Source organism: Quercus suber, unplaced genomic scaffold (genome assembly GCF_002906115.3).
Source record: "Quercus suber isolate HL8 unplaced genomic scaffold, Cork oak 2.0 scaffold_9, whole genome shotgun sequence".
Classification (NCBI taxonomy): Eukaryota; Viridiplantae; Streptophyta; class Magnoliopsida; order Fagales; family Fagaceae; genus Quercus; species Quercus suber.
In genome coordinates, this window is record NW_027069475.1 from 1,475,706 (window position 1) to 1,489,270 (window position 13,565).

Consider the following 13,565-nt stretch of genomic DNA (forward strand, 5'->3'; position numbering starts at 1 on the left):
TTGGTCACTGTTTCTAGTTGATTTTATTACTAATCCTAGGTTAAGAAAAAGGTCATTTTTCCTAATCTAATGTGGATGGCAAAAAATCTTGACTCTTAGGTCTAGAAGTTTGGTTACGTGCAGGGAGAGGTGATTGGTACCCCACAATGCCTGTCCAAGGACAGTCCTTTGTTTTGATATAACCTTAATTTTTTTAGATTGCAGTAAAACACGATTTTGGCATTGGCTTTCAGGGCTTTGCATGCATGGGGGCTTTGAGGTTTGGCTTTTTGATTGGGAGTGGTCCCATCTATGCTTTCCTAAGGCATTCAGCAAGAAGCCATCTTATTTTCGCAGCGAAAATTAGGCATTGCTAGCCTTAAGTGACACGGATTGCAACAGTCACACCGAAAAGGGGCAAGCAAGTATATATATACATGCATCATGCCAATGCTAGCACACAGAGTAGGAAGTAAATGCCTACATCCTTAAAGAATGGGCAAAATATAAGTGCAGGAAAGTAAATAAGGTCGCCATACTCTGAGATGAGGATGAATGGTACACAGCATGATATACCTAATACAGACCTTCTAAGAGAGAAGGGAGGAGGAAGAGAGGGATTTAGAGAGTACATAACCAAAGGAAAAAGCTAAACCTAGAACTACTGAACGCGGCCTCGACCCAACTGCATGCTTGCATCCATGCCCTTTTTGCTTGTGCCTAGGAGATTGTGCCCTAGCTCCGTGTGTCTCACTCCATGTGTGTACATGCACGAGAAGTGTGACAAAGGTTGGAAGAATGAGAGCTTGAGATGCACATAGACAAAGAGGTAAGAGCATTAAAAACTTTCTTCAATAACTTACCATTTTCACTCAAATCCAGTTTTTCTCTCTTAGCACAACTTCCAAGAAGCTCAAATTTCTCTTTTCTTTTGATTCTTTTAAGAGCTTGAAACTTAGAGCAATAAGGTCTTAGATGACCAAAAGCTCCACAATGTGACAAACAATTTGTTTAGGTCCACTAGGCTTTTTAGGAAGGATCTAGCAATGTTTTTTTGTTCTCTCTTCGACATGAAACATTGAAGTCTTATGTGCCCAAGTACACAGCATTGGTGGCAAGTAAGACCAAACTTAGATCCATTCAAATCCCTAGGATGAGACCTAAACAAAGGCTTTGGCTTAAGAGCCTTTCTCTCCACTTTTTCATTTTGAAAGCTCAGATTTGTGCTAATTCACAAGAGCTTGTTTAGACCCAAAAAAAAAAAAAAAAAAAACTAGATAACTTTTACTCTAACCTATACTAAGTGCGGAACAAGAGTAAAAAACGCAAACAACTAATAACACGACCCTAAACCATATTCATCCAACATTAACAATAAAATGAAAGCTTAAAGTGTAGGGAAGAGAGATACAAACACAAAATAACACCAAGACGTGTTATCGAAGAGGAAATCAAAGAAGTCGACAGAAAACCTTTCCACGACCCTCTAAGTCGAAATCGATCTACTAGAGAATAAAGTTGGAGTACACGAATAACAAAAGACCCCCCAATCCTAGTCTACCCCATGTACTTGAGCCTTCAAGCTCCTACTACCAACGTACTTCTTGAAGTCATGTCTTCTCTAACTTTCCGAATCCCGTAATACACCCAATTGCATCCGCCAAGCTTCACCAGCTTCTTTTGGCAAATTTTCAAACCTTCCCAAGCTCCAAACACTCTCTACACTCTGAATAGGTGTAGGTTGTGTTTGGGTACAAATCTCCTCTCAAGATATGACAATGGGAGAGGGAAGGAGAAGATGCTACAACGATTTATCACTAAGGATGAGTAGCTCTTTCTCTCTAAAAGACGAGTATGTCGTGTTGTAGACATGGTTGTCAAAATCGCGATCCGAATTGTAAAATTACACGATTCTACGATCCCACCTCACCAAAAAGTTTAAAATTGTAGCAAGATCGCAAAAATGGTAAGATCATATAGGATCATAGGATTATATGGGATCCTATCAATCCTACCATTTGACTTGATTTNGGAAACTAAGAGCTAGTAGAAATTCCACAAGGAGGAAACAAAGAATAGAGGGGAAAAAAAAAAGAGTTGGTATGAAATTGATTGAAACGAAAGGTGGCCAAAATGTTCCTCTTTGCTTCGACATACTTTAAATTATGGCAAAAATGCAAAATTGACCTCTAACTTTCACTCTTTTCATTTCAGTCCTCTAACTTTCAGTTTTGTCAATTCAGTCCTGTAACTTTCAATTTTGTCAATGCAGGATTCTGTTAACTCTAGTTATGGTTGCCGTTAACCATTTTTTTTTTTTTTTATTTGAAAAAAAAAAATTTCAAGGAGATTGAGACCAAATCCCTAACATACTAACGCTTGGGGTTTTTCGAAGGAGATCTTGAGGGAGCGGATGGAGAAGGAGTCATGAATTTGGACGGTGGGGTTGGTGATTTTGAGCTCGTCGACTATGGTGACTGCAGGATATATGTGGCACAGTGCCACCAGTGGCGAAGACCATGGAGAGGGTCAGTGGCAGCATTTTTCATGGTGGGTATTTGCTTATTTGGTTGTTGGTGTTCGAGGGAGAGACAGCAAAGGAGCTTGAGGGACTAAAATGAAAAAAAAAAAAAAAAAAAAAAAAAAAAAAAAAAAAGAGAGAGATCAGTAAACTCAGTGTGTGTGTGTGTGTGTGTGTGTGTGTCAAAGAGAGAAAGACAGAGAGAGATGCAGAGCTTGGCTGTAAAAAAAAAAAAAAAAAAAAAAAAAAAAAAAAACATTTACTCAATCTGAATCAAAAGAAAACGTTGTGATGCAGAGCTTGCTTGGGTTCTCAGTGGTTCTTTGTGATCAGTAAACGCCAGCTCTTAGTAGTTAGGGATTTGGATCTCAACCTCCTTAAATGTTTTTTTTTTTTTTTTACAGATTTTTCTTTTTTTCTTTTGATTCCGTAATATTAACAACAAAAAAAGTTAACAATAGCCATAATTAGAGTTTAACGGAATCCTGCATTGACAAAAATTGAAAGTTAGAGGACTGAATTGATAAAAGTGAAAGTTAAAAGACTGAAATGAAAAAGAGTGAAAGTTAGAGGATCAATTTTACATTTTTGCCTTAAATTATCATGGACTCCGTAAATTTATAGTCAATGCAATGCACATAATGGGATTTAGTGACATTTTAAATTACAGCATATTTGCGGTTCTAGTCCAAAGCGAGTTTTTTCTTTGCAAATTAGTGTAAGTGGGAATATAGCAGAGCTACAGTTGATAGAGTAGTAGTATCTATTCAACTGTCTAAGCTACTTGTAGTTTATGATTGAAGTAGCTTAACGACATGTGTTTTACTTAAGCTTATAATGTGGAGTTGGTTAGCACACGTGCAATAGTCAGTTAGTTCTTTCCTATTTTCCCGCTCTCCTTTGGTTCTGTATATAAACACAGAGGCTATGTATTTTACATTCAATTTTTGATATACAATTGCATATAGAGATTCTCTCTCAAAGCTTTTCTAATGTGTGATTCTTAATAAAATTGATAACTATACCACTCAATGGAGTTTGTTATTCAAAAAAAAAAAACTGATTTTCTTAGGGAAACTTGCTCAATTGAGTGCTAGGCGAATTTCAAGGAAACTGTTTTGTGTGACTAAAACCCAAATTTTGTTGTCTCACTCATAATTTCACCTAACACAATGAATCTTGCTCAATCGGGATTCCTTTTGCAGCACTTGTACTCTTTCTTCTGAACTTGAAATTCAATGACTCAATGCAATTACAATTTAAAATGAAATTAAAAGATACATGGAAACTTGCAATTACACTGAAACCTTTTTAATTTTTGACTTGGAATTTGCCAACATTACAAATGGTTAAATGTAAGAAGAACTATTGCCAAGATTACAATTAGTTGAATGTCGTAATAGATGAAGTTAACTGTGAGAATTTATTCCATAGGGTTAAGGTGAAGAGCTTGGAAGAAGAACTAGTTGATGAATGTAATGCCAAATTGAAAAAAGTATCTAGTGCCAAGATTGATGCCAAATTAGGGGTCTAAATAGCCTTTTTTTCAATTGGTATCAAAGCATAGGTTCATTGTTTTAAAGATTAATATGGAAGCATCTCCTATAACGCGAATTTTCAATTGGTATTAGAGCATAGGTTTATTGTTGTAGGATTAATATGGAGGCATCTCCTCTAAAAAATGATTTTTGGTACAAGTTTTATTATTATTTCTCATTAGATTCCATTACTTAAATACATTCCATTTTGAAAACTCGAAAATGTGTTGAAAACACAAGAGCTGTTTAGACCCCTAAATTAAAGTTACGGCTCGATTGATTTTACACTAACTTAATACTAGGTGCGGAATAGTGTAAAAGCGAGCAGATAAAAATAAATTAAAGTTACGGCTCGATTGATTTTACACTAACTTAATACTAGGTGCGGAATAGTGTAAAAGCGAGCAGATAAAAAACAAGCTACTCTAATCCATAATCAAAGCAACACAACAGTAAAATAGAATGTAAAAGAGTAGGGAAGAAAGATGCAAACACAAGATAACACGTTGATGTGTTATCAAAGAGGAAGCCGAAGAACTCGGCAAAAAACCTCTCCGCCGCCCTCCAAGCGGAAATCGATCCACTAGACAATCAGTTGGGATACATGAGTTAGTAAGAGACCCTTCAAGCCTAATCTACCCAATGTACCTAAGCCCTCCAAGCTCCTACTCCAACAAGGCTTCTCGAAACCGTATCTTGTCTAGTTCTCCGGATCCCGCAACAAGCTCCATGTTGCATCTGCCATTCTTGGCTTCTTCCAATGCTTCCCAGCAGCACCAAAACTTCACTTGACACTCTGAAAGGGTGTGGTAAGTGTTTAGGCTATCAACCTCTTAATTGTATGGAAATGGAGAGGTAGGAGTTGAGGAAATTCCACAAGCAAATGTGTAGAGGATTGTGGGTGTAACAATTTCTAACTCTCAAGGTGTTTAGTTAGGGTTTTCTCTCAGAAGCACTCCTCAACTGTGGGTAATGTGGGTATATATAGCGTAGACATAGAAAGTGTGTATTAGAATGGACAGGCTGGCAGAATAGAATGCCTCGCGGGTGTCTCGCGGGAAGGCCTTACCTACAAGATACTCACAAAACATAGCTATCTCCATCCTGGCCTGACTCTTCACATTCCAGCCTGTGCAAGTTACATGAGTCATTTCGCGAGATGCTTAGTCGCGAGCTACCTGCGAAAACTCTTCAGTCTTCAATTGCTTGAGTCTTCACATTCTCTCTCTATCACACAACCCTTACAATCAAATACCATAATAAATACAGGGTACAAAAGATTAAATAAAATTACAATCAAATTTGGCACGGAATATAAGCCAACAAAACACATAGTTGTAAATAACAACTTTACACATTTTATTCCTTTCTTGTTTGTTCTTTTATGATTTACTCATTCCATTTTTACGCTTTTTAAAACTCCCAAAACAAAGTGTTAATAGATTTTTGTGAATTTGTGATGCAAGTGTAGCTTCGTGGAATTTAGCCACTAAACAGAGACACCGCTTGTGTCCTGTTTTTTGTGCATAACACACAAGCTAAACCAAGTGAAAAGCTGCCACATATTTATAAAGAGACTTCCATAAAAATTCCATAGACCATAATTGTGTTTCGTTTTGGTTGGTGACGGTGGGTCATGTTAATCCGTGAGTGCCCCCTTAATTTAACAAATTCATAGAAGTTTCATTATTATTTCTCCCTGGATTCTATATTGTAACATAGAGAAGCTTTTCGCAAAAGCAATAATACTGCGTCAAAATAATGGAGTAATTCTCAGTTTAGGAGGTAAAGTATAACATGAATCTCCATCACATGATTACATTAAAAAAATACAAATAGAATCTCAAATGTGAAAAGAAGAAAGATTAGAATGACACTGCTTGCAAAAGGCTTCAATTTGATAGGAAGGTGCATGAAACATCACACAAATATTAGTGAGACTTTTTAGTGCAATTTTAGGGGAGTGGCACGGTGCCACTTTGTCATAAAAATAGAGCTTTCCAAATAGTCAACAAATTCATGTTCAAAAAGAGCTGGTATGAAATTGAATGAACATTATAAAGTGGCCAGTGCTGATTTTTTTACTCAACAAATAATCATTTTTCCCCATGTGGACTGTGGTCGTTTCTAATCCATCAGTCTTTTGTGCAAATTAATTATTGGATACATGTTTGCTTTTAAGATAGGATTTTGTTTTCTTTTTATTATTGCCGTCAATAAAGACCATTTCTTCTTTAGTAAACTTCTCACCATCTTCGTTGGACATAAGACTAATAGGCCAGTTGACACGGATCATTTGTCCTACTTTTAGTTACGCGTTTTCCTACCATTTTGCTTTGGTTATTAGTACGAATGAGATGCCAGATTTTATATCTTGTTTTTGAACATTTACTAGTCTTAGTCAAATAGAACATAAATCTTCTTTCTTATACTTCTTATCTTCTTTGAAATCCAAATATTGCAATTTGACATTAATTAGTATTTAATAGTTGCTGCAATCTAAGGCAACATGGATAGAGCGAGAAATCTTAGTATGAACCATTTAGACACAAAATATGAACTAATAGACCATAAACATAGAATCAACACAAAATATTGTGTAAAAATTAGTTGAATTGAAAAAAACCAACCCCTGAAGTCAAGGTAAATGATCAAAATCAACTCCTGGTCATTGATGAACAATCCAGTTTGGTTAATTTCGTGCTCTACATCAGACTGATCTAATTTGCAGTTTAGGTTGTGGGTTGGATCAGGTTGGATAACCCCATTCAATACTAACGTAGCAAGAAGTTTTTGACTTGGTAGATATGCTAATGTTGCAAATGAGTCCTACATAAGAAACTTCTCTTATTTCAATCCACTTTGTCTAGGTTCACTTAAATCTGTCAATACAATTAGCTAGTAAACTACAAAGTTGCGTAGTTATATTACTCAATTTTATTTCAAATGTTATTAATTCACTTGGAATAAGTTAAAACACGCTTGAAATATATATATATATATATATATAAAAGGTGTACTAATTGCAAAGTTACTTAAATAAATAACTTTTTGATGTGACTTGTAATCAAATTAAATTCTTAATGTATATTATTTGATGTAAAATGAGTTAAATTTTGTTAAGAAGCTTGAAGAATTGCTGTTGAAGAAGCCTACTCAAACCGTTGGCAAACAACACATGTCATCTTCACAAAGTCCCATGTTTATGTACAACACCCACGGCCAAAAAAAAAAATGGTATTTTTCAAGGGTCAAAACCCTTGAAAAATGTATGAAAAACTCTCAAAAAAAAATTATTTTTTTAGAGTCTAGATGAACCTTGATGACCTTTGAAATATACACCATCGAAAATGAAATTTTGAAAGCCTTCATGAACCTCAAAACAAGTGTTTTTTCTTTGATTAATGATCACCAACCCTTGAAAAAGGTAAAAATAACTAAAGGCAAAGATTTGAAATTACAAACTTAGATAAATGAGGTTATTGAAGGGCCTCCCAAACCTCAAAATAAGTTTTTCTCTTTTTTTCTTTACAAAAAAAAAAAAAAAAAACAAACCCACAGCCATGCACATATACTTCAAAGAACTACATATTACAAAATCTATATCCGAACACAATATTATGGGCCTCTTCGGTAAGGAAACTTGAAGCTGTTTTGTGTTGATTAAATGCCAAATGCGTGGCCCCACTTTTAAGTTATGCGTTTGCAAGGGTACTCAAATGAGGTTTTTTAGATAACAGTTCTCAAATGTAGGTAATTGAAAACATGTATCTTGAGAACTCTTGAAGAGTAGTTTTAGTATTCAAATATAACTGGGCCCAAATCTCCTTCAATGAGTACTGCAAGTCTTCAACCATACATTCATCAAATTAAAAACTACATATACAAAACTCCACAATAGATCTAAAATATACAGGATAATCGGAATACATCAAAATGAAATAACAAAATTCACGTATCCTTGCATGCCTTAAGTAGTACCCGCCAATAAAGAGGGAAAAAATCAATAACTTTACCATTATGATATCTCCTAGTTTTGAAAAAGCACATCAAAAAGTTATTTATTTAAGTAACTTTGCAATTAGTACACCTTTTATATATATATATATATATATATTTCAAGCGTGTTTTAACTTATTCCAAGTGAATTAATAACATTTGAAATAAAATTGAGTAATATAACTACGCAACTTTGTAGTTTACTAGCTAATTGTATTGACAGATTTAAGTGAACCTAGACAAAGTGGATTGAAATAAGAGAAGTTTCTTATGTAGGACTCATTTGCAACATTAGCATATCTACCAAGTCAAAAACTTCTTGCTACGTTAGTATTGAATGGGGTTATCCAACCTGATCCAACCCACAACCTAAACTGCAAATTAGATCAGTCTGATGTAGAGCACGAAATTAACCAAACTGGATTGTTCATCAATGACCAGGAGTTGATTTTGATCATTTACCTTGACTTCAGGGGTTGGTTTTTTTCAATTCAACTAATTTTTACACAATATTTTGTGTTGATTCTATGTTTATGGTCTATTAGTTCATATTTTGTGTCTAAATGGTTCATACTAAGATTTCTCGCTCTATCCATGTTGCCTTAGATTGCAGCAACTATTAAATACTAATTAATGTCAAATTGCAATATTTGGATTTCAAAGAAGATAAGAAGTATAAGAAAGAAGATTTATGTTCTATTTGACTAAGACTAGTAAATGTTCAAAAACAAGATATAAAATCTGGCATCTCATTCGTACTAATAACCAAAGCAAAATGGTAGGAAAACGCGTAACTAAAAGTAGGACAAATGATCCGTGTCAACTGGCCTATTAGTCTTATGTCCAACGAAGATGGTGAGAAGTTTACTAAAGAAGAAATGGTCTTTATTGACGGCAATAATAAAAAGAAAACAAAATCCTATCTTAAAAGCAAACATGTATCCAATAATTAATTTGCACAAAAGACTGATGGATTAGAAACGACCACAGTCCACATGGGGAAAAATGATTATTTGTTGAGTAAAAAAATCAGCACTGGCCACTTTATAATGTTCATTCAATTTCATACCAGCTCTTTTTGAACATGAATTTGTTGACTATTTGGAAAGCTCTATTTTTATGACAAAGTGGCACCGTGCCACTCCCCTAAAATTGCACTAAAAAGTCTCACTAATATTTGTGTGATGTTTCATGCACCTTCCTATCAAATTGAAGCCTTTTGCAAGCAGTGTCATTCTAATCTTTCTTCTTTTCACATTTGAGATTCTATTTGTATTTTTTTAATGTAATCATGTGATGGAGATTCATGTTATACTTTACCTCCTAAACTGAGAATTACTCCATTATTTTGACGCAGTATTATTGCTTTTGCGAAAAGCTTCTCTATGTTACAATATAGAATCCAGGGAGAAATAATAATGAAACTTCTATGAATTTGTTAAATTAAGGGGGCACTCACGGATTAACATGACCCACCGTCACCAACCAAAACGAAACACAATTATGGTCTATGGAATTTTTATGGAAGTCTCTTTATAAATATGTGGCAGCTTTTCACTTGGTTTAGCTTGTGTGTTATGCACAAAAAACAGGACACAAGCGGTGTCTCTGTTTAGTGGCTAAATTCCACGAAGCTACACTTGCATCACAAATTCACAAAAATCTATTAACACTTTGTTTTGGGAGTTTTAAAAAGCGTAAAAATGGAATGAGTAAATCATAAAAGAACAAACAAGAAAGGAATAAAATGTGTAAAGTTGTTATTTACAACTATGTGTTTTGTTGGCTTATATTCCGTGCCAAATTTGATTGTAATTTTATTTAATCTTTTGTACCCTGTATTTATTATGGTATTTGATTGTAAGGGTTGTGTGATAGAGAGAGAATGTGAAGACTCAAGCAATTGAAGACTGAAGAGTTTTCGCAGGTAGCTCGCGACTAAGCATCTCGCGAAATGACTCATGTAACTTGCACAGGCTGGAATGTGAAGAGTCAGGCCAGGATGGAGATAGCTATGTTTTGTGAGTATCTTGTAGGTAAGGCCTTCCCGCGAGACACCCGCGAGGCATTCTATTCTGCCAGCCTGTCCATTCTAATACACACTTTCTATGTCTACGCTATATATACCCACATTACCCACAGTTGAGGAGTGCTTCTGAGAGAAAACCCTAACTAAACACCTTGAGAGTTAGAAATTGTTACACCCACAATCCTCTACACATTTGCTTGTGGAATTTCCTCAACTCCTACCTCTCCATTTCCATACAATTAAGAGGTTGATAGCCTAAACACTTACCACACCCTTTCAGAGTGTCAAGTGAAGTTTTGGTGCTGCTGGGAAGCATTGGAAGAAGCCAAGAATGGCAGATGCAACATGGAGCTTGTTGCGGGATCCGGAGAACTAGACAAGATACGGTTTCGAGAAGCCTTGTTGGAGTAGGAGCTTGGAGGGCTTAGGTACATTGGGTAGATTAGGCTTGAAGGGTCTCTTACTAACTCATGTATCCCAACTGATTGTCTAGTGGATCGATTTCCGCTTGGAGGGCGGCGGAGAGGTTTTTTGCCGAGTTCTTCGGCTTCCTCTTTGATAACACATCAACGTGTTATCTTGTGTTTGCATCTTTCTTCCCTACTCTTTTACATTCTATTTTACTGTTGTGTTGCTTTGATTATGGATTAGAGTAGCTTGTTTTTTATCTGCTCGCTTTTACACTATTCCGCACCTAGTATTAAGTTAGTGTAAAATCAATCGAGCCGTAACTTTAATTTAGGGGTCTAAACAGCTCTTGTGTTTTCAACACATTTTCGAGTTTTCAAAATGGAATGTATTTAAGTAATGGAATCTAATGAGAAATAATAATAAAACTTGTACCANAAAAAAAAAAAAAAAACCACAACTGCTAAGCTGATAGCCAGAGCCACCTCATGCAACTAATAGCAAAATTGTCCTCCCTAACTTCAAGTTCTGAACTATACGCTAATAGTATTGGCATGAAACAGAACTTGTGTGATTATAGAAGTGGAAATTGGGTAGAAATAATACAATACCTTTGTCTTTGTCGGGGTCGAAGCACTCTGTTTTCAAATCAGTGCTATTATTCTCGAATCTACATATCTTGCCTTTCCCTTCACAGTGTCCGCACTTCGGTCCGGACCATGTCAATTCAAGAGAAGGAGAACTCCATATATCAGATGGAACTGATGAAACGGTATACATCTTCGTACACGATAATATGGGCAAGTTGTCGATGTCATAATCCGAAGGAAAAGCAAGAACTGAGGTTGAAGCGCTATTAAGACAATGGACCTGATATGGATATTCTGTATCTGGCGTACAACTGAAAAGGGCATAGTCAGAAAGAGAATTTTTGAATTGGAAAGGAAGGGAAGATAAATGGAGTCCCTGAGTTTTCCATGGAAAGCAATTATCTGGGTAAGTTACTATAATTAACTGAGATTTGTAATCAATGTGTTTGACAAAGGCTTTCACTGAAGTAGGCAGCTTAAGCACAGTATCATTATTATGAGAGCAGTAGAGATCAAAGCCAGGATTGCCACAGTGCTGGTCTGGCTGCCTGTCTCTGAGTCTGAAAGGAAATCGGATGGGTGGGCCATCATCTCCACACCGTAATTCGGGACAACTATTGTGGCCTTCTCCAAGGTCTACGATGAAAAGCACAAACAACAGTAAGGTTGGGATAACTATGCTAAGGGAAATATCCATATCTGTGGTCTGGAAAGGTTTCTCTCACTCGCCAGATTATCAAGACTAACTATATGGATTATTACCCTACTTCTAAGCAATCAACGGTTGACTTGGGTCAACCGTTGCTTCGGGTGGACTTCATAAGTGCATTTGTTTTTTACTTTTTTGCTTGGATTCATTGATTCAATGAGGGCTGTTATCCTCTAAAATATTCTCACGCGGGTAACTTTTTTCCAGGTCGGTCTACACATCGGAAGATTCAGAACTCCTCAGATATCAACTGGGCTGGTCCATTATAGAATATATAAAGCTCATGATGAAAGTCTGAAAGCTTTTTGTATTGTGTTTTCTTTATGTACATGAACAAATCCATTGCTCACAAATCACAATCTTCTCATGGGCTACTTTTTATAAGTCCGCTGGGCCGATTTTGTAAGGCTGATGGCTTTTAGGACAGAAAAAGAATAGTGATTTCCCTTTCTTCTTGATTTATTTAATACATTAAAAAAAAATGACAATCACGCATTAATTTGAGCTAGTTGTTTTTATGACATTCCTGCGGCTAACGAAGGAAGAATTTTGATCAACTTTTCTTATGCCGTATGACCATACTGAACTTTAATTTTGGGTCCGTTTGGTTCCCGTAAAATATTTTTCGAAAAATACCTATTTTTCGAAAATGCTATTTTCCGGAAAAGAAAAATATTTTTAAGTGTTTGGTTATATTATGAAAATTGTTGTAGAAAATATTTTCATGTGTTTGGTTCTATTCGGAAAATGCTATTTTCCTACAATTTTTCACATTTTCTCATCTATTTTCTCAGCATCCAAACAAATTTTGTTACAAAAAATTTCAAAATCACAGCCAATTCATCAACAAATTCCGGCAATCAAAAGCCACAACCACCAAAACATCACCACCACACCACCACAACAACAACAATCAAACTTAAAAAAAAAAAAAAAAAAAAAAAAAAAAAAGGAGACACCATTTTTCACTGGATTTCCCCATTTGGGTTATCTCTTCATCACCACATCGTTTGTCTCTTTTACTTCTACTATTGGTTATTGCAATATGGCATGTATGTTTTGACCAAGTATTTTATAACTAATTAGTTGATTAACTTAACTTAAAATTTGTAACTTGGCACAACTGGAGTATAAATTTGTCCTAACATAGAATATTGAGATACTAGTAAAATATATATATATATATATATAGGTTTCCTTTTTTTTTTTTTTAAATGCCATAAGTTGAAACTCTCTAAAAAATAAAAGCTTTTCCGTTTTTAGTGTCCCAGAAACATGAGCAAAATTGTAAACTACAAGCTACCCATTATTCTAGACAAGGTGCATATGATCCTAAAAATTGTGGCTTAGGTCTGTGTAAGATATATGTGCCAAAGAAAGAAAAAAAAAAAAAAAAGACACTCATCATCCAGAGTTTGGTGAAGTGCATATATATATATATTGTTAGGGTTTGTGCCCTAAAATCCAATTTATTGGCCTATCATGAATAATTAAGTTGCTTAATTATATGAGACTATTTATGAACTAGTGGGACATTATCTTAGTCCATAAGATGCATAGTATGTGGTCTATGTGAAAAGTCACAGAAAGATATAAATCACAAGTTCTTTGTAAACTCAGAATTTTAGTTCGTAGTCGGTGATGAAATTGGGCATTTCATCTGCGAAGACTATAACATATCAACTAAGATGATTTGTCTTGATCATGGAAGTGGAAACTTCTAGTTGGTATGTTGATATGTTTTAAGAGTTAAGACATATTGAACTGGACCGCTGTGAGATTTATTATTCTC

At 35.3% G+C, this 13,565-nt stretch overlaps 1 protein-coding gene across 1 annotated transcript; it reads right to left on the reverse strand.

The window, feature by feature from the left end:
* Positions 1–10,937: 10,937 nt before the first annotated feature.
* Positions 10,938–11,761, reverse strand: LOC111993644 (putative RING-H2 finger protein ATL21A). Its single transcript, XM_065777273.1, has 2 exons — positions 11,086–11,761; positions 10,938–11,014 (listed from the first exon to the last, which is right to left on the reverse strand). The coding sequence occupies exons 1-2, from the start codon at positions 11,759–11,761 to the stop codon at positions 10,938–10,940; spliced, it is 753 nt and encodes a 250-aa protein (XP_065633345.1).
* Positions 11,762–13,565: the final 1,804 nt, after the last annotated feature.